This window comes from Capra hircus, chromosome 6, assembly GCF_001704415.2.
Source record: "Capra hircus breed San Clemente chromosome 6, ASM170441v1, whole genome shotgun sequence".
Classification (NCBI taxonomy): Eukaryota; Metazoa; Chordata; class Mammalia; order Artiodactyla; family Bovidae; genus Capra; species Capra hircus.
Genome location: NC_030813.1, coordinates 11,076,777 through 11,098,031, shown reverse-complemented (window position 1 = coordinate 11,098,031; position 21,255 = coordinate 11,076,777). Strand labels below are relative to the sequence as shown.

The 21,255-nt window shown below is 38.0% G+C and overlaps 1 protein-coding gene across 2 annotated transcripts in view; it reads right to left on the bottom strand.

The window, feature by feature from the left end:
- The window catches only part of LOC102174373 (N-deacetylase and N-sulfotransferase 4), a 327,386-nt gene that overhangs the window by 40,584 nt on the left and 265,547 nt on the right, over positions 1 to 21,255 (bottom strand). For both annotated transcript variants that reach the window (XM_005681282.3, XM_018049933.1), the window contains one exon: positions 3,778 to 3,960. In XM_005681282.3, coding sequence (XP_005681339.2) covers positions 3,778 to 3,960 — 183 coding nt within the window. The remainder of the gene's footprint in view (positions 1 to 3,777; positions 3,961 to 21,255) is intronic.

Here is a 21,255-nt window from a genome sequence, read left to right as displayed (position 1 = left end):
TTTTAATTAGGTGACAAAGATGTTTTCACATATCTGTTAGTTGGTGCTAATGAAAATCTACGTAAGGAGCCAAAGGAAATTAAATAGCTGTTAAGATTATCATTTTGCACATTTTCTTTTTATTTGTGACCATAAAAAAGCTTGAATTGAAAATCTAAGGAAAGATAACAGTTGACTTTTTAAAAGTGAAATGCACTAAATAAAAAGGCATGTTTATAATAAATATAATACAGTATCTGCAACATTCAACTTAGAGAATGCATAGTAGTGACAGAGACACAGAATATTAATTGATCTTATCTCTTCAGGGCTGTGATGAATGGACTGTAAAACCTTTAATTAGTGTTGGTTATGCTTATGTGTGGGGCTTCCCTTGTGGCTCAGGTAGTAAAGAATCTGCCTGCAATGTGGGAGACCTGGGTTCAATCCCTGGAGAAGGGAATGTCTATGCACTCCACTATTCTTGCCTGGAACATTCCATGGACAGAGTAATCTGACAGGCTACAATCCACGAGGTTACAAAGAAGTCAGACATGACTGAGCAACACTTCCAAGTTCAAAATTATATATGTTTTGTAAAATTAAATTGATGCTATATAAAGGACACAATGATAATGCTTATAGCTGTTTTGTTTGCTTGCTATTATAAACATGAAATGAGAAGAGAAAACCACCATCGAAAGGAAATCAAAAGTATTATGCCCTTTATCTTCACTAGAGCATTTGCAGTTTTCTGGCTTCCCTGGTGCCTCAGATGGTAAAGTGTCTGCCTGCAATGCGGAAGACCTGGATTCAATCCCTGGGTCAGGAATATCTTCCTGGAGAAGGAAATGGCAACCCACTCCAATACTCTTGCCTGGAAAATTCCATGGATGGAGGAGCCTTGTAGGCTATAGCCCATGGGGTCGCAAAGACTTGGACACAACTGAGCAACTTCACTAGTTCACAGGATACCCTTTATGACTGGAAAAGTTTTGCTTCAATGTCTATGGTTCTCAAAATCTCATATATGTGAATAATTCCCTGTTCAACTTAACTGCAATTCTCCTTACTAGTCCTTGTTTTCTTTCTTAAATACATTTAGGAACACATGGCACGTTTGTTAGTAAGAGATGTTTACAACTTCATTTTTCACTTAAAAGTAACCATATAAATTATCTAATTCATGTAATAAAACAAGAGACTTTTAGTAAACATTTACTCTTGAGTATTATTTAAATACTCTTATAATAAGCTATGTTTTAATAATAGAAATATAAACGAAAACAGCAAGTTAAATTTGTGAACTATCTGATGCCTTTTCTGATTAATTATATCATTTAAGAACTCCCTAGGAATTTACCTCTATGATGCTATTCAAAATTATAAGTCACACTCACAGATGTCTTTTTTTCTTTGTGTATGCATATGTTCTTATGTCTTCCAAAGTGATGCAGTTGTCTAAGGAATAATGCTATTTCTTTTTCTAATTTTCACTTATACCCCTATTCAACTAGCACAGTATTTCATATCTAACATTTGATCATCAAATTTAAAACCATAATATTGACCAAATCTTATTGGAGCTGATGTGTTTTTGATTATGCTCATTTCCAAAGAAAACAAGTAGTGTCACTGAGATGGAAAACTATCAGTGAACACAATTATTTATTTTTAAAAAACTCATACAGCATTAAGATGTATAAAATTTTCATTTAAAAAAGCATTCTTTTCCCTTCTGAAGATAGTAGAGTTTGGGGCCACTGACTCAATTTTTAGATCATCTATCACCTTGATTAAGTTGGCTACTTTTTATTGTTTCTGTACCATGAATTATAGATATCTTATAAATAAAAATATGTGAGAAAAGAATTGATTTACTATCGATGATTTATCAATTTTATAAGTATGTGAGCACTTTTAACTACCATTTATGGGACACAAGGTTTTGCCTTCATGAAATTCAGCATCTATGTAGTATGAGTATACACATTATAAAAATTATGCCTTTTTTATCTGTCTACTTAACATATACACCAAACTGCTGAATAAATCATTAAAATAAAGTATGACTTACGGTAGCTGTTTTAAAACAGATTTTAAAATATGTAACAGTGAATAAAAATAACAAGAAAATGCTCTATTGACTTCGAGAGAAAGCACTGTATTTTATTCTTCTTTGAATTTTCTAGAGCAATTAGCCTTGCCTTATACATAGGAGATGATCAATAAACATATTGGGGAATTTTTTTTAGCCATATAGACACAGAAGGGCATGTAACATGAATTATGGAATAAAGAGAAACACAAGAGAGGGAGAGGAAATGGTAAAAAGCCTGTTTCACAGTGATTTCTCATTAATGAGGATGCTACTCCTCTACTGACTACTTAGCAGGGGACCATCTGATCCGCTCTCTGCAGTCAGCTTATTGATTGTGTGGGTCAATGTAATCTGATGCATAAAGAACCAAGAGAGTAGAAGGTAGCATTTTCCTAGATAAACGGTAAGAAGCAGCTAGTTTACATTTTCATGCCCTGAGGCTCAGTGGCTCCCACAAAAAGTTGAATTAAAACTAACAATTCTTTATCAATAGATCTGACCTAGTGAAAGACTGGATTTAAAAACAAAACCCTGAAGACATATTAAAGATAGAATCTGTATAGGCTTGAAGTAAAAAGCCTTTCCTTTTCTATTTAGACTATCTGTGTTGAACACGTACATATCAAGGTCTACTTATAGCCATTTAGACTATGGTGGCCCTTGATTTCTGTCTCCCTAGACATGTGCTCTGTGTGATCAGATGCTCAGTTGTGTCCGACTCTTTGCAACGCTATCCATGGACTGCCTACCAAGCTCCTCTGTCCATGGGATTTTCCTAGCAACAATGCTGGAGTGGGTTGCCCTTTCCTCCTCCAGGGATCTTCTTGACCCAGGGATCAGCCCATGCCTCCTGTGGCGCCTGCGTTGCAGACAGGTTCTTTTCTGCTGAGCCACTTGGGTAGCCCATCTTCTTAGATGATGGATCCTGCCCCAGGGCCACAGATGCAAGTCCTTGCACCAAGGCCACAGAAGCAGAGTCCAGAACCAAGGTCACCTCCAAAGCTGACTAATCCCCTTTGTAACTGTTACCAAAAGCCCCTGGTAATCACTAACAAGCTCCCTGACTCCCAGTTAGGCAAAGACGCCCACTCCAGTAAACACACTATAGCACCCCAACCAATCACCTAATGCAAACCATCCAGCAGGAATTTCCTTTGTCTTGAGGCTATAAAAATTGGCTATTAACTCACAAAAATGGTTGACTCTCCCAGGCCTGTCAAGAGGTGTTGGCCCACTGCGCTCGCAGTGCCCACTTTCTCTCTGCTGTTTTTTCTTAACAAACTTCCTCCTTTCTGAAATGGTCTATGTCTGGAAATTATTTTCCAACCTGCACTTGGACTGCCTCAACACTAGATACCTAACACCTAACCATTTTCCTGCTAGTCAGTGGCCATGCTAAATGCAAGTCAAAATGATTAGCTCTCAGAAAATACCAATAATGAAACAATATCCTCTAGGCAAAACTTCCAAACCAACTGACTAACATACAAACCCACAGAAAAACAAACCCCAAATGCAAAACTTAATCCACAAAACAAATAAAAAGCATTATTGAAGAGAATACAACTACTGGATAAAAAAGAAGTTGGTGTTAAATGCCAGCTATAGTATTTCCAGCAGAGTTGCCAACATCAATTCAGTGCTCACAAATTGCTAGTTTTTTCTCTTTCACCCCAGGAGAGAATGTTCAGTGTTACCTGCCAGAGAGGATCTCTTTGCTCAGGGAAGAGCTCAAAGTACTTGTGCGCTAGTTGCACCGGAGGCAGAGTTTGCAATTTCAGGTTGGTCCAGCTCTGAACGAAGTTGGCCAGGTTCACAAAGGTGTACAACCCTAGGCGGTCATTCCCATAGTTTGACAAATGGGTCATGAAAATGCTGATCTGAAAAATAAAAGTGACCAGAAATATCATATGCATATGCTAAAAAGTGGCACAGAAGCTCGAAGAAGAACTTCACCTAAACGTGGAATTTTATGAGAAGCACAATTATCATTTTAGGTGGCGTTAGGGACTGAACTGTAGTCCTGCCCTCCACATTCACACGTTGAAATTGTAACTCCCAATGTGACTGTATTCAGAGGTAGGTTCTTTAGGGAGGTAATTCAGCTTAAATGAAGTCATAAGGATCCTAACTTGACGGTCTGGTTGCCTTATAAGAAAACAGATACCACAGTGCATTCCTCCTCTCTCTCCTTTTCTCTCTGGCTCTCCCTTTCTCTCCCTCCCTTCTGCAATGCACAGAGGAGAGGCCAATTGGGAACACAGCCCGAAAATGGCTGTCTTCAAGTCAGGAAGAAACTGAATTTTCTGGCACCTCCATCATGGACTTGTAACCTCAAAAACTGATAAAGTAAATGTATGTTGTTTAAACCACCCAGTCTGTGATGTCTTGTTATGGCAGTTTGCAAAGACTAATATTGGTAGAAAGTCACACATCTGATTTCTATTTCAAAGTCACTCTTAAACTCACTCTAAGAATAAAAATTGAAATTGGGATAGGCCAACCTCATTGTTCATTAAAAGTATAGCGTTACTTTACATATTAGCTTTTTCCCCATTGTGGAATCAACATTATCAAATTCAATAATCTAATAACTTCCAGACTAGCAAAGAACCAAAATCATACCAGTTTTAAAATTAAACAGTTGTTTCAGAACTTTTAGTCTATGTATGTATATGGGTTGAAATGAAATCAAACTTAAGAAAACTTGTCTTTTTGTGGTCTAATGAGGAATTTTTACTGCAATAAAGAAACTGTTAATGTTTGCACAGCCACTTATTGCCTTTAGCCAACTACTCTTCCACATTTATTACTTTTTTATAACTTTTCCTTCCTCAGGATTAACTTTAAATATATTGTAGAATTGGGTATTGTGGATCAGAGTCTAGGAAAAAGTAAAAATCTAGATTGATTGCTCTTGAGAGAGCAACAAAAATTTGAATGTGATTAAAAATATAATCTTATATACAACTCATCAAGGATTGCAGCTGGAATGAAAAAAATAATACCAAATAAAAGAGAACTTGCATAATCTTGGTCTAAACTGAGGAAATTACAAATGCAACTCATTAAAAAGGGAGCTCAACATTTTCTACCATAGACAATGCTTGTACTTGTTCCTCAACCTCATATACACATATAAGCATTTTAAAAATACATTTTATTATTTACTATTTACATATATATATTGGAACAACTAATACAATTATTTCATTAACTTCATGAGAAAAGTAAGAGTAATATCATGTAAGGAAGACATCTTTCACCTTAAAAATAGTAGAGCTTTATTGGGTTACTATCTAAAATATGAGTTACTATCTAACTCAATGAAACTATGAGCCATGCCATGTGGGACCACCCAAGACTGATGGGTCGTGATGGAGGGGTCTGATAAAATGTGGCCCACTGGAGAAGGGAATGGCAAACCACTTCAGCATTCTTTCCTTGAGAACCCCATGAACAGTATGGAGAGGCAAAAAGATGACCCTGTAAGATGAACTCCCCAGGTTGGTAGGTGCCAATATGCCATTGGAGAAACAGCTCCAGAAAGAATTAAGAGGCTGAGCCAAAGCCAAAGCAAAGCCTAGTTGTGGATGTGACTGATGATGGAAGTAAAGTCTGATGCTGTAAAGAACAATATTGCATAGGAACCCGGAATATTATGTCCATGAATCAAGGCAAATTGGAAGTGGTCAAACAGGAGATGGTAAGAGTGAACATCAACATTTCAGGAATCAGTGAACTAAAATCAACCAAAATGGGTGAATTTAATTCAGATGATCATTATATTTACTACTGTGGACAAGAATCCCGTAGAAGAAATGGATTAGCCCTCATAGTCAACAAGAGTCCAAAATGCAGTACTTGGGTGCAATCTCAAAAACAACAGAATGATCTCTGTTTGTTTCCAAGGCAAACCATTCAGTATCATAGTAATCCATGTCTATTTCCCAATCACTAATGCCAAAGAAGTTGAAGTTGAATGGTTCAGTGAAGACCTACAAGACTTTCTAGAATTAACACCAAAAAAGATGTCCTTTTCAACTGATATTAAGAAGAGGTGGCAAGAATACACAGAAGAACTATACAAAAAAGATCTTCATGACCAAGATGACCATGATGGTGTGATCACTCAGCTAGAGCCAGACATCCTGGAATGTGAAATCTAATGGGCCTTAGGAAGGTCACTACAAACAAAGCTAGCGGAGGGAATGGAATTCCAGTTGAGCTATTTCAAATTCTAAGAGATGATGCTGTTACACTCAATATGCCAGAAAATTTGCACTCAAAAGATAAAGTGTCGCACTCATTGTGCCAGCAAATTTGGAAAACTCAGCAGTGGCCACAGGACTGGAAAAGGTCAGTTTTCATTCCAATCCTAAGGAAAGGCAATGCCAAAAACTGTTCAAAGTACCGCACAATTGCACTCATCCCACACGCAGGCAAAATAATGCTCAAAATTCTCCAAGCTAGACTTCAATGAACTGAGAGCTTCCAGATGTTTGAGCTGTATTTACAAAAGGCGGAGGAATCAGAGATCAAATTGCCAACATTCGTTGCATCATAGAAAAACCAAGATAATTTCAGAAAAACATCTACTTCTGCTTCACTGACTATGTCATAGCCTTTGACTGTCTAGATCACAACAAACTGTGGAAATTTCTTCAAGAGATGAGAATACCAGACCACATTACCTGCCTCCTGAGAAATCTGTATTCAGGTCAAGAAGCAACAGTTAGAACAGGACATGGAACAATAGACTGGCTCCAAATTGAAAAAGGAGAACGTCAAACCTGTGTATTGTCACCTTGCAGCTTATATGCAGACTACATCATGCGAAATGTTGGGCCTGATGAAGCACAAGCTGGAATCAAGATTGCCCGGAGAAATACCAATAACCTGAGAAATGCAGATGACACTACCCTTATGGCAGAAAGCAAAGAAGAACTAAAGTGCCTCTTGATGAAAATGAAAGAGAAAAGTAAAAAAGCTGCCTTGAAACTCATCATTCAAAAAACTAAGATCATAGGATCTAGTCCCATCACTTCCTGGTAAATAGATTGGGAAACAATGGAAACAGTGAGTGACTTTACATTTTTGGGGTCCAAAATCATTGCAGGTAATGACTGCAGCCATGAAATTAAAAGATGCTTACTCCTTGGAAGAAAAGCTATGACCAACCTGGACAGCATATTAAAAAGCAGAGTTATTACTTTGCTGACAAAGGTCCATCTAGATGAAGCTATGATTTTTCCAGTAGTCATGTATGGATGTGAGAGTTGGACCATAAAGAAAGCTGAGTACTGAAGAATTAATGCTTTTGAACTACGGTGTTGGGAAGACTCTTTAGAGTCCCTTGGACAGCAAGGAGATCCAACTAGTCAATTCTAAAGGAAATCAGTTCTGAATATACTTTGGAAGGACTGATGTTGAAGCTGAAGCTCCAATAGTTTGGCACCTGATGCAAAGAGCTGACTCGTTAGAAAGACCCTGATGCTGGGAAAGATTGAAGGTAAACAGAGGAAGGGACTACAGAAGGTGAGATGGTTGGTTGGCATCACCGGCTTGATGAACATGAGTTTGAGCAAGCTCTGGGAGTCGATGGACAGTGAAGCCTGGCATGCTGCAGTCCATGAGGTCACAAAGAGTTGGAGACAACTGCACGCGTGAACTGAACTGACTGATCTAAAGTATATGAAGAATTCACACAACAACAACAACAAAACACCACAAAAGTCCTAACAACCCACTTAAAAAATGGACAGCCGGTCTAAATAGACACGTTATTTGGAGGAAGACTTATAGATAGCCAAGAAGCACATGAAAGAATGCTTTACATCATTATTAGGGACACGCAAATAAAACCACAGGAAGATGTCATCTCAAACCTGTCAGAGTGACTATTATAAAAAAATACAATAAATAACAAGTGTTGGATAGGATGTGGAGAAAAGGGAATCCTCATGCTCTATTGCTAGGAATGTAAATTGGTGCAGCTACTGTGAGAAACAGTATGGAGGTTCTTCAAAAAATTAAAAAGATAACTACCATAATTCAGCAATTCTACTCTGGGGTATGTATATGAAGAAAATGAAAGCACAAGTTAGAAAAGATACATGCATACCTATCTTTTTTGCAGTATTATCTATAATAGCCAAGATATGGAAGCAACCTGAATGCCGATCACTAGATGAATGGATAAAGAAGATGCTATATATATATATGTATATATATGGGAACACATATATATTATGGAATATTACTTAGCCATAAAAGGAATGAAATCTTGCCATTTGTGATATGGATGGACTTAGAGGGTATTATATTGACTGAAATAAGTCAGACAGAGAAAGACACATGCTGTATGATTTCACTTACATGTGGAATCTAAAACACAAAACAAATGAATAACAGAACAAAACAGAAACAAGAGTTACAGAAACACAAAACAAACAGGAGGTTGCCAGAGATAAGGGGGCTCAGGGGAGGAGAGAAACAAGTGAGGGAGATTAGAAGGTACAGACTTCTAGCTTCAAAATCAATGACTCATGGGGATGAAATGTGCAGTGTGGGGAATATAGTCAATAAGTATGTAATACCTTTGTATGGTGGTAGATGGTAGCTAGACATATTGTGGTGGTCATTTAAAAATGTATAGCAATAATGAATCGCTATGTTGTATACCAGAAACCAAGATAGTGTGGTACATCAATTGTATGTCAAAAACAAGCAAACAAATATAAAAACTCATGGAAAAAGAGATCAGATTTGTGGCAACCAGAGGCGAGGGGGTGGGAAGAGGGAGGAGGGATTGGATGAAGGTAGTCAAAAGGTATAAACTTCCAGTTACAAGATCAATAACTACAAAGGATATAACGTACATCATGATAAATACAATTAACACTTCTGTATATTATGCATGAAACTTGTAAACAGAGTAAATTCTAAGTTCTCATCATGAGGAGAAAATATTTCTTTTCTAATTTAATTTTGTATCTGTATAAAATAATGGATAGTCACTAAAATTATTGTGGTAATCATTTCATAATGTATGTAAAGTCAAGTGATTGTGCTATACACCTTGAACTTAAACAGTGCAGTATGGCAATCATATCTCAATAAAACTAGAAAAAATAGAGCTTTAGCTTGCACAAGAATTAAGAAAAAAGCACTCTGGTAAGGTAGTATAAGCTGTAAGTTAAAGGTATCAGATTCAAGGAATGCGCTTTACTAAAAGGCTGAAAAGGATCTTCTGAGGACAGCCCACTAAGCTGGTTGAAGATACTCCTCACCATGGCTGAAGGTAGGGAGGAGAGTGGGAGAACTTGGACTATTCCCCTCAAAATCCTGAATTACATAAAATATCACCATCAAGTATATAGCACTTACTATGCGTTAGGCATAACTCTAAGCCCTTTGCATGTATGAAATGATTAAGTCCTCACCACAGTCTTATAAAGCAGGTATGGTTATTGTCCCCTTCAACAGATGAAGAAACTGAGGCATAGTTAAATAATTTGTTCAGGTCCCACATTCAATGGCAGAGCAGAATTTAAAACCTAGGCAAAGCTGGTATACGATATACCCCAAACCTTCACCTAAACAGTTTCATGCATAGAGTTTGACATCCATCATTGCTTTACTTTTGCCTTTCTGAAAATAGAAGACCAAGGATATGAATACTTCTATAGAAGAAAGTAGAAAATCTAGGTATTATCTTGGCAACATAAAGATTTTCTTTTTTAACTCAGAATGACAGAACATAAATTATTTTTGGACTCACATGATTATTTTGAAGGCAACAACTTATAGTATTTGAAAATAATTTTGCAGATAGGCTACAAATTTATCTTTGAAAGCAGTATCACACCTATCATATTTCCAGTCAATTTCCACCTGCCCCCCACCCAGCCCGCAGGGTGTATTCAAAGCTTTTTATTTTAAAGGTCAAAAGAGAGAAAAACCATTTTAAAGAATATTCTTTACAAAGCTTGTTTAGATAGAAATTTAAATTAAATCCCTCAAATGTTAGTTGATACAATGATCTTGAGATTCATGTGGAATCATTTGAACAGATACAGGGTCTTTACATTGGTCAAACTCTCTCTCACATTTAAGCTCAATTTTTTTTTTTTTCCAAATAGAAAGTGCCCTCTTGGCAGGACTTAATTATAGACTTTTTAGAACATAACATAGTATCACTAGTTGATAACCATATAATTGCAATTGCTGTCATGAAAACGTCTTTGTAATCACCACAAAATAACCTGCATTTGATCCCAATAAGTGTACATTTATCTTATGTCACTACTGTAATTAAGAAATAAGACAGTATAAGTAGAATTCTCCAGGATAATTATAGTTCCTCAGGACTGAAATTATTATGAAAAACCAGGCAGGCTGCAGGCAAATGTCTGAAGAAATATTATAAGGTCCTAGAAATCTACCACCTGCCCTCTAGCACTGTTATTTTAAGATAGAATTTTAAGGCACCTGTCATTGTCTAAAATCTGACGAAATCATAAATAAAAAATACTACTTGGAGAATATGGTAAAAATTATTTTTATATCATGAGCAGATATGTACTATAGAGTGGGCATTGCCATAATGCTCTTAAAAGATTTTGTGGCCTACTAATTTTGTCATTAATCGAGAATTTCCTTAGGAGAACAAGCTGTGCTTTCTGAAGGAAGTAAAACACGGATGCAAGGCAAATGGAAAATCCACATTTAGAACAAAGCAGTCTGCAGACATTGTGTGGTTCTAAGCTGAGGCACGCCTCTGCATTTAAACGTCCCATTGCTGAGAAAAAAGGCGAGCAACCTGGCCACAACAAGCAATAGCTGTGTACCGGGCTGCATGCGTACATGTTTTACTGGTTAGAAATAAATTAGTGCTGGTACATGGTCAATTGACTGCACTTTAAGAAGAAAAAATCTGTAAGTACAGCTTAACTGTGCATATATGAGTTGCTCAAAGTGCCTATTGTGCAGACAGAACATTTTAGTTTTAGGATTTCTGGCCACGTCTTGTTTATTAAAAAAAAAAAAAAAAAACTACTCAGAGCATGGAGGAAGAGTAAGACAAATTAAGACTGGATGTTGTTAGAAGCATAAATAAGGAAAGTCAAAAGAAATGCAGTATAAAATACTGTAAATAATTTTTTACAGACATAATATATTGCTACTATTTTTTACACAATATATGTTCACCACAGGCTTCCCTGATGGTTCAGTGGTAAAGAATCTGCCTGCCAATGCAGGGGATGTGAGTTTGATCCCTGGGTCAGGAAGATCCCCTGGAGAAGGAGATGGCAATGCACTCCAGTATTTTTGCCTGGGAAATCCCATGGACAGAGCAGCCTGGAGGACTATAGTCCATGGGGAGTCAAACACGACTTTGCAACTAAACAATATGTTCCTCCACTTATCCAGTGCTTTTATTCTGATTGTTATTTCCTTAAGGATATAGTAAAACTACTTTTGCCCAATACTTCCCAAAGCATCATCTAGAAAAGGTATGACTGTGATACATGCTGCAAATGGTTTACAAATGCAAACCCACTGGATCTGGAAACACTTCAGCTCAGAGATTTGCATGGATTCAGACAAGCAGTGCTTTACCTTCATAGATATCATGTTCAATGGATGAGTTTAAGAATAAGATATCCAATGTTAATGTCAGTAGGCCCCCTGTTGGCAAGTCTTCCTGGTCACTGACGCCAGGCTTCTGTCACCACGCTGGCCTCTGGGCTGCCTCCCCCTTGTCATTGTCTCTGAGACGTATGTCTCTCCCTCACTCTCCACACTCTCAACTCTATCATAACCAAACATGAAGGAAATCTAAATTCTTCCTTTAATCTGTCGTAAAAATTAAAATCAAGCTGGAAGGTACTCTCATAGTCTAATTATTCATTAAAAACATAAAACTGAGTTTCTCGATGTCAGGTGCAATACACACCAACCAAATTTAAGAAAATCATGACCTGCGGAATAATCCATTGAAGGCGGTATCTACTGTTCAAAGAAAGAGGAGGTTTTAAATAAAGTGATGTATAAATGTTGGTAACGGAATTGGATAAAAATAATGGGACTCTAAAGAATAACCTTTCTTTTCATCACGCACGTGCTCAGTTGTGTCTGATTCTGTGACCATCTGGACTGTAACCCCTGGGGTTCTCCTTCCATGGGATTTCCCAGGCAAGAATACTGAAGGGGGCTGTCATTTCCTCCTCCAGGGGATCTTACCCTGAATCCAGGGATCAAATCTGTGTCTCCTGAATTGCAGGTGAATTCTTCCCCTGCTGAGCCATGGGAAGGCTAATATTTAAATGTGGATAAAAGCACAGCCTGTTGCAGTGACAAACAAAATATTATTCTGTAAATATGGGCAAGTGACTGCTCTTCTGAGTCTTTAGCTCCAAGTCATGCAATTGTTTTGTATATCATTTTATTTTGCCTGTCTTATTAAGTAGAGAGGATAAGGGAAAAAAAGGGCGGGGAGGGGGAAAGGCTTTATTTTACCCAGAAAATGAAGCGTCAACCTTCTCTAAATTGAGCAAAAATATTTGCAGACTGCCAATACCAGAACAGTTTTCTGGCTTTTCCTACTTGTATGACAAACACAATGGCACCGTAAATTGTATGGATGCTAATATCCATAACCAGAAAATCAAGCGTAGTCACTTAAATTGGAATTTAAAATCATTTTTACAGCATATATTCTTATTTAAAGTACTCTTGAAATATTTGGATATCAATTCTGTGCCTTATAGTGCCTCTAGAAATGCAATCGTTCACAGAGTTGTCAGATACCTGGTTCATAGGAAAAGCACAGTATTATAACAAATGCAGGATGATACAATAACTTCGCAGAGCAAGAAGAAATGTACCCTGTTTTAAGGCAGCTAGCCCTGTCTTCATGCCACAGCACAGATAAACATTAAATGTTAGCAGTTAGTTTCCATTTTTGCCTCTGTGGCCCTGTCAGTGTGCTGCTCTCCAGAAAGAGTTCATTGTGTTTAAAAATATGTCCATTAGGTCGTTAAATAATTGATTAGGCTTTTAGTTCTCATAAAATGTGAAGATAGATGGAATATAGGGGAAGGCATCTCTGATGGTTCCTCTGATGGGCTTTGGCATTGTACTCATATTTTCCTATAAAAGGAGATCTTATGTCTTTTTGTTCTGAACATAGGCTGGAACCACCAAGAGATACTAAGAATTAAACTATGCTTAACATTGCCAAGTTTTAAGCACTCATTACCAAGTTTTAAGCACTATACCAACATTACCAGCTTTAAGCACTTATGATATAATTCTTGTATTATAATTAGAGGCACCCCAATACTACCTTTTCAGTCCTGGGCAACTAATTACTTGGTATATGCATATGTCTGTGTTTTCAGATGCCAAAAGTAAGGAACACTTGCCCAAATCTAACACAGTTATATTACTCTGACACTCAGTCTAAAAGCCCATCATTAGCTTGGAATTCACTATTGAATTATACCACTTTATTTTTTTTTAAATATCATATATTGAAATTTGATCAATGATTGATTTTTTTAACACATGATGCTGTTGAATCATAATATTAATTTATTTATATAACTTTGCCATGCGGCTTTATGTTCATTTTTGTTGTATTGATTAAGTACTAAGAACTCACCCTGTTTTAGAGGAAAGGTTCATGAAGATTAAAGGGTTTGAGTGTTCTCTCTGAGATTATAGATGGAATCCCAGCAAATCATTGCTCAAAGTTGGGTATGTGAATTCAGAATCAGTGCTCACACCCAAGCTTCTGCCAGAGACTTTGGAAACAAGTTTATCTGCTTTTTTCTCCTTCTATCATTTTAATTATCTGATAGATTTTATTTGTAACAACATTAGGTCAAAACTAACATTTCTTTGTAAACTTTTCCTAGAATTGATCCAACATAAAATTTGATTTATGTATTAAATGTTTTTAGAAGTGAAAGAAATAGGTCACTACTTCAATATTTATATCACTACACATATACAATTTCAACTGATTATTGACTCTGAACATTTTAAAATAATACACAGTGAAGACAGAAATTGCTATTTCATATGGAAAGATTAGCATATTTCTTAATAGAAATATGTTCTAGAAATTGAAAGTAACTCCAAACTTTCAATATTAAAGAAACATTGATTTCAAAAGACCATTCAAAATGTCTTTCTCTAAAACTGGTTTTAGAAGGAGAAAGAAAAAGAGGACAAGAACAAGAAGAAAAAAACAAAGAAAGGAAAGAAGGAAGGGAGGGAGGGCGGAAGGAAGGAAGAAGGCAGGATGGCAGGAAGGAAGAGCGTAAAAGGAAGAAAGAGAAGCAAAGAAAGGTCCAGAGTCAAGCATATTTCACCATCTCTAGGGCAGATGGACGGGAAAAATGTAGGAATGATTTAGTTCACGTCTTTAAATCTCTACTGAGTACACTCCAGCTATTGATTCAACCACTCAGCCTGCTTCTCTAAGCAGAGGGAGCTCTTTCGTTCCCAGTGACTTTCAGTGTGGTTTCATGTAAGATGAGCGTCGCCACAGGCGTTTATAATTAATTACTGCTCTCAGCTGATGCTTTAACATCCCACACCCTTGACTGTTATAATATGGAAGACTTTTCCTGGGTATGTAAAAAACTAAACCTTTGTTTTTAATTTGGAGCAGGCTTGATGAAGAAAATAATGCTAATCAAACAGTTTTTTTTTTTTTAAAGAAATAATAATTAACAGATTATCCTGGGAGTCTTTATGGCCTAAGCCAGAAAACATAAAGAATTTTGGGTTGCTGTTATAATTCACATCAGTTTGGTTTGCACACAGTGGGACAGTACCAATATGAAATATGGAACCAAAATTCCTGGGTTTAAGGACTGTCTCTGCCCTACCATATAGATTAATATCTCTGAATCTCAGAATTTTCTACTATAAATGGAAACAATAAATTACAGTTTTATAAAATGTATTACCATTATGCATATTCAATTAAGGTAACTATGGAGTAGTTAACATATCAAATATAGTTTTTAATTAGTTGATATACATCTCAGAGGTCATATCTTTTGTAAGCAAAGTTGGTGTTTCTTTGATTTGCTGAAATAACTGCATATATCATGCTTATGACAGTTACTGTGATTTCGAGTCAAAGCAGAAAATGTTGGATATATTTACACCAGAGGAAAAATCACTGTTTGATACCCAACATATGAAGCGCTTTTGTAGTCTTCATGCAATTTCTTAATAAATGTAAGTTTTATCCCCCAGAATCACTTCTGACAGCTGCAGTTAAGATTCAATATAGGACAAGATTGTTAAATGTAATCTTTTGTTTTATTTCACAAAGTGCAATGAGATTTCATAGACAGACAGTACTCGAGGGAAGTAATGCTGTGAGTTGATGTCTGCTTTGCTCCCTTTACGTACCTAAATCAGAGTACCCCTAGACCTCTACTCTTGTCCTTCAAGGCAGTCACCACTTGACATTATGTATCTGTTTGGTTGCTTCTTGCTCCCTCACTCCCATTTTAAATGTAAGCTCTCTGAGTTCATACACGCTACTCTGGGTTTGCAAGATGTCAGGGAATACTAGGTGCACAACAAATATTTATTGAATAAACAAATGAGTCCTTGGTATGTCATATACTACTTTTGCTAGTAGAAAATGTGAAATAACTTCATTGCTTTCCAGTTATTCCCCATATTCTCCAAACGTGAGGGGAAACACAAAACACCCTATCCTAAATCCCTGAAAACAGCTGGTATTTAATAGGAGATAATGAATTGCTAAATTACATTTTTTATTTGTTCCATTTCCATTTATCAGCCTAATGCAACAGAAGTTCCATTCTGCATCTGCTTATTTACCAGTGTCCCAGTTTTTCAGTCATAATATTTGGTTAGTGAGTTATTAACAAATCAGAACTATTTTGATTCAAGACCAACTAAAGTATAAACACTGATCTTCCTAAATGAAGAAGTTGGGCTGTGACTTCGTCAAAGCCGCTGGGAAGAGGGCAACTGTCCTAACAGAGAACAGCGGGCGTCGGCTCTATTTCAGTGAGCAGGAGCTGTACTCTCCATTTTTCTTGTGCATTAATAGAGGCCTAAGTCATTAAAAGGCAACACATGCTCACAACCATATCGCTATTGAATATATTTGTGTTTTGTCTTGCTTTAATAGTCAAGTCAGAATCCAGGTTTTAGATGTTGCTATAATTGCCTTTTAGCGTGCCTTGATTCTGAACAAAGACGTACCATTTTTACATGAAGGGAGACAAACAACCGACGCTGCTTCCCATCTGAGCTACTTAGCATTACTCTCTTTTCAAAAGATCGAATCTCCTTTCCAGCCATGCTTCAATGATGCTATGTAAAAGTCATGAAAGTGCAAATTCATAACCCCAGGAATAATCATGGCCAATTCAGCCCTTGGGAGGAGGAAACATGTCTTTTAGTGACCAGTGTAAGCTGCGCTAATAGCCTCAGAGTTCAACAGTTTTCAAGGGGGAAAAGAAATAATTTTTATTTCTTCAGTCAACCAATTGATTTTTTATTTATTTATTAAATATTTATTAATATTTTAATTTATTAAATATTAGTTGCCTACTAAGTGTCAGTCCATTAGGGACTGGAGATACAATTATTAATAAACTATAAATAGTTTTTGCCTAGAAGAGTTGAGGGTTAAGTGGCGATATAGTAAAGAACATAGCAGATTATAATACAATGTGATGTAGCAATTCCCTACTCTATGACGTCACACAGATGCAGGGAGCTGGGCACTGATCTAAGACTTGTAGGAGGGATCTTCCTTGGCTGTGCAGTGGTGACTTCACCTTCCAACGTAGGGGGTGCGGGTTCAATCCCTGAAACTTAAAACAGAAGCAATATTGTAACAAATTAAAAAAAAAAGTGGTTCACATTAAAAAAAAAAACACCTTAAAGGACTTTAGAAAATTTTTAAAAAAAAGAAGCTTGGAGTTAAAAATCTGGAAAGTGATGAGTTAGGACCACTCATGTAAGAGAATGGGTTGGGGTAGGAGTGGGAGACACGAGACCCACGTGCCAGAAGAAAGAAACGTGTGCATGACAGCTGGTGAAAGTTTACATTCAAGAAACTAAAAATGCAGTGTAGCCCATACAAGGTAGCAAGAGAAAGGAAAAGACCAGTCCATACAGATCTTTTAAGTTCTTGAAGGGTTTGAGTTTCAACTCCAAGAATGATGGAGAAACACTGGCAAATTTTGAACAGGGGTGAAGTATAGTCAGATACGCATTTTAGGAAGTATATTCTGACTTTGTTTTGAAAAGGGGTGAAGATTGGAGGTCAGAAGTCATTGAGGAGGTTTTTTCTAGTCAAATGATTGAGAGATAATGATGACCTGGCCAGTAGCCATGGGAAATGGTACAAATTCAACAGTGGTGTTAAGATAATCAGTCTTGAGGAGTGATGTCAGCAATGTGAATGAATATGTCCCTCATTTATGTCTCACCTTCAAACAATAACAATTTGACATATATTCATGGACCACCTGACTTAAAGAATTGACTCATTGGAAAAGATCCTAATGTTGGGAGAGATCAAAGGCAAAAGAAAAAGGGGGCGGCAGAGGATAAGATGGTAAAATAGCATCACTGACTCCATGTACATGAATCTGAGCAAACTCTGGGAGATAGAGAAGGACAGAGAAGCCTGGTGCACTGCAGGCTATGGGGCTGCAAAGATGACTGAGCGACTAAACAACAGCAACAAAAGCAATGACCAAAGTGCCTTTGAGGAAGCTGTGGGATCCAGGACCATTTCCAAGGGAACTGTAGGGAGTCTATCCCACCCGTGGGTAGGGTAATGGGTATACAGACTTCGGTCCCCGCTGTGACCCCTACAGTGGCCTATGAACTGAGTCCAGCTCCTCTTGGATTCAGTTCAGGGGTCCCCGGAGAACACCATCTTGGACAATCACCCACTGAAGATAGAGCCCTTGAGGAAGTCCAGATTCCAGTGGAAGAAAAAAAGAGTTTGGATGCACTGGAGAGGATCAAAGAAAGAGTTCAAGTTTACTCCATATCACCTTTCCCCCAGGACAGCACAGTTCACTGCCAAGACACATTTTTCTCAAGCCACGATTTCTCCTGAGAGGGCAAGTGAAAGCTTGTGAGGGAACACCCAGTTTCCCAAGTTGTGCAGGATGCTCCCAAAGAGTCCTCATGTCTTCCAACCCATCCAGAGTCCTGAGTCATGAGCTGAACGACTGGTGGATGGGAACAAGCTGGAAGAGGGGCAGATAACACTTTTGGAGGCATTGAAGGGTTGTAGTTCCTTCAATGAGAACTGCTTCTCATTCCATCAAGAAGCCCATCCAGAAGCCTCTGGGCATGGCTGTCTGCAGATTCCTTCAAGTGGGCCACAGGAAACCTCAGAGCTGTGCACGGCTCACCCACACACACGTTTACCCTGTGAAGGGTCTTCAGTACGTGTTCCCCAGACAGCTATTGAGCATGTTCAGTAAACCAGGTCAACTCTGCAGGCGGGCTCGCAGTGGTGCTCCTGAGACTAATAGTGAGCACGCACAGGAAAGCAGGCCAACTCTGCAGGCCTCTGAGAGGCTACAAATTTGAGCTTTAGCTCCACCTCGGGGAAAGCAAAAGGGAGAGTCTTGGAGCCCAGCCTAGTTCGTTGCTGGATTCAGAGAAGAAATAAAACTAAGAACTCTCTCAAAAGAGAAGACTGTGAAGCAAACGTATTTATAGAAGAACTGAGAAAGATTCAGAGTTCCTTTCAGGACTGGCAGAAGGTATTTCTCTCCTAAAGTCAGTTACTAAAGACTAGAGGAGGTGATTGTTACTTGAAATGTGAAGGCAGAGATGCAAGATTTTAAGGAATATAAAAAATCAAGAAAACACCAAGTTCAGTTCAGTGTAATCGCTCAGTCATGTCAGACTCTTTGCACCCCCATGAATCCCAGCATGCCAGGCCGCCCTGTCCATCACCAACTCCCAGAGTCTACACAAACTCATGTCCATTGAGTCGATGATGCCATCTAACCATCTCATCTTCTGTCGTCCCCTTCTCCTCCTGCCTTCAATCTTTCCCAGCATCAGGGTTTTTTCAAGTGAGTCAGCTCTTCGGGTCACGTGGCCAAAGTATTGGAGTTTCAGCTCCAACATCAGTCCGTCCAATAAACACCCAGGACTGATTTCCTTTAGGATGGACTGGTTGGATCTCCTGGCAGTTCAAGGGACCCTCAAGAGTCTTCTCCAACACCACAGTTCAAAAGCATCAATTCTTTGGTGCTCAGCTTTCTTTATAGTCCAACTCTCACATCCATACATGACTACTGGAAAAAACATAGCCTTGACAAGATGGACCTTTGTTGGCAAAGTAATGTTTCTGCTTTTCAATATGCTGTCTAGGTTGGTCATAAATTTCCAAGGAGTAAGCATCTTTTAATTTCATGGCTGGAATCACCATCTGCAGTGATTTTGGAGCCCCCAAAATTAAAGTCAGCCACTGTTTTCACTGTTTTCTCATCTACTTGCCATGAAGTGATGGGACCAGATGCCATGATCTTAGTTTTCTGAATGTTGAGCTTTAAGCCAACTTTTTCACTCTCTTCTTTCACTTTCATCAAGAGGCTCTTTAGTTCCTCTTCACTTTCTGCCATAAGGCTGGTGTCATCTGCATATCTGAGGTTATTGATATTTCTCCCAGCAATCTTGATTCCAGCTTGTGCTTCATCCAGTCCAGAATTTCTCATGATGTACTCTGCATATAAGTTAAATAAGCAGGGTGACAATATACACCCTTGACATACTCCTTTCCCAATTTGGAACAAGTCTATTGTTTCATGTCTAGTTCTAACTGTTGCTTCCTGTCCTGCATACAGGTTTCTCAAAAGGCAGGTCAGGTGGTCTGGTCTTCCATTTCTTGAAGAGTGTGCTACAGTTTATAGGGATCGACACAGTCAAAAGCTTTGGCATAGTTAATAAAGCAGAAATAGATGTTTCTCTGAAACTCTCTTGCTTTTTCCATGATCCAGTGAATGCTGGCAATTTGATCTCTGGTTCCTCTGCCTTTGCTAAAACGAGCTTGAACATCTGGGAGTTCACGGTTCACTATTGCTGAAGCCTGGCTTGGAGAATTTTGAGCATTACTTTACTAGCGTGTGAGATGAGTGCAATTGTGCGATACTTTGAGCATTCTTCGGCGTTGCCTTTCTTTGGAATTGGAATGAAAACTGACCTTTTCCAGTCCTGTGGCCCCTGCTGAGTTTTCCAAATTTGCTGGCATATTGAGTGCAGCACTTTCTCAGCATCGTCTTTTAGGATTTGAAATAGCACAACTAGAATTCCATCACCTCCACTAGCTTTGTTTGTAGTGATTCTTCCTAAGGCCCACTTGACTTCACATTCCAGGATGTCTGGCTCTAGGTGAGTGATCACACCATCGTGATTATCTTGGTAGTTAAGATCTTTTTTTGTACAGTTCCTCTGTGTATTCTTGCCATCTCTTCTTACTATTTTCTGCTTCTGTTAGGTCCACACCATTTCTGTCCTTTATTGAGCCCATCTTTGCTTGCCGAGAGGAGCTACCCCACATCCAAGGTCAGGGGCATCAACCAAGAGGAGCTACCCCATGTCCAAGAAAATGCCAAAGAATCACAATAATCTTCCCATAACTATTCCCAAAGATGTGGAGATCATGGAATATTATTCAGCCACGAGAAAGGAGGACATCCTTTCATTTGAGACACTATAAATAGACTTTGAGAGCCTTCTGCTTAGGGAAATAAGGCAAACAAAGGAAATCAAGTATCATGTGATATCACTTATATCTGGAATCTAAAAAAGCCAAATTCATAGTAACAAGGAGTAAAATGTTGGTTACCAGGGGCTCTGAGATAGGAGAAATGGGGAGATGTTGGTCAAAGTGTATAAATTTCCAGCTATAAGAGGAATAGATTCTGAGGATCTAATGTACAGCATGGTGATTATAGCTAAAAATACTGTATTATATACTCTAGTATATACTCAAAATTTGCCAAGAGAGTAAACCATAATTGCTCTTACTATACACACACCACATGATAATTATTCAAAATCATGATGATAACCTTACTGTGGTAATCATTTTGTGATGTACGTGCATCAAATCACCT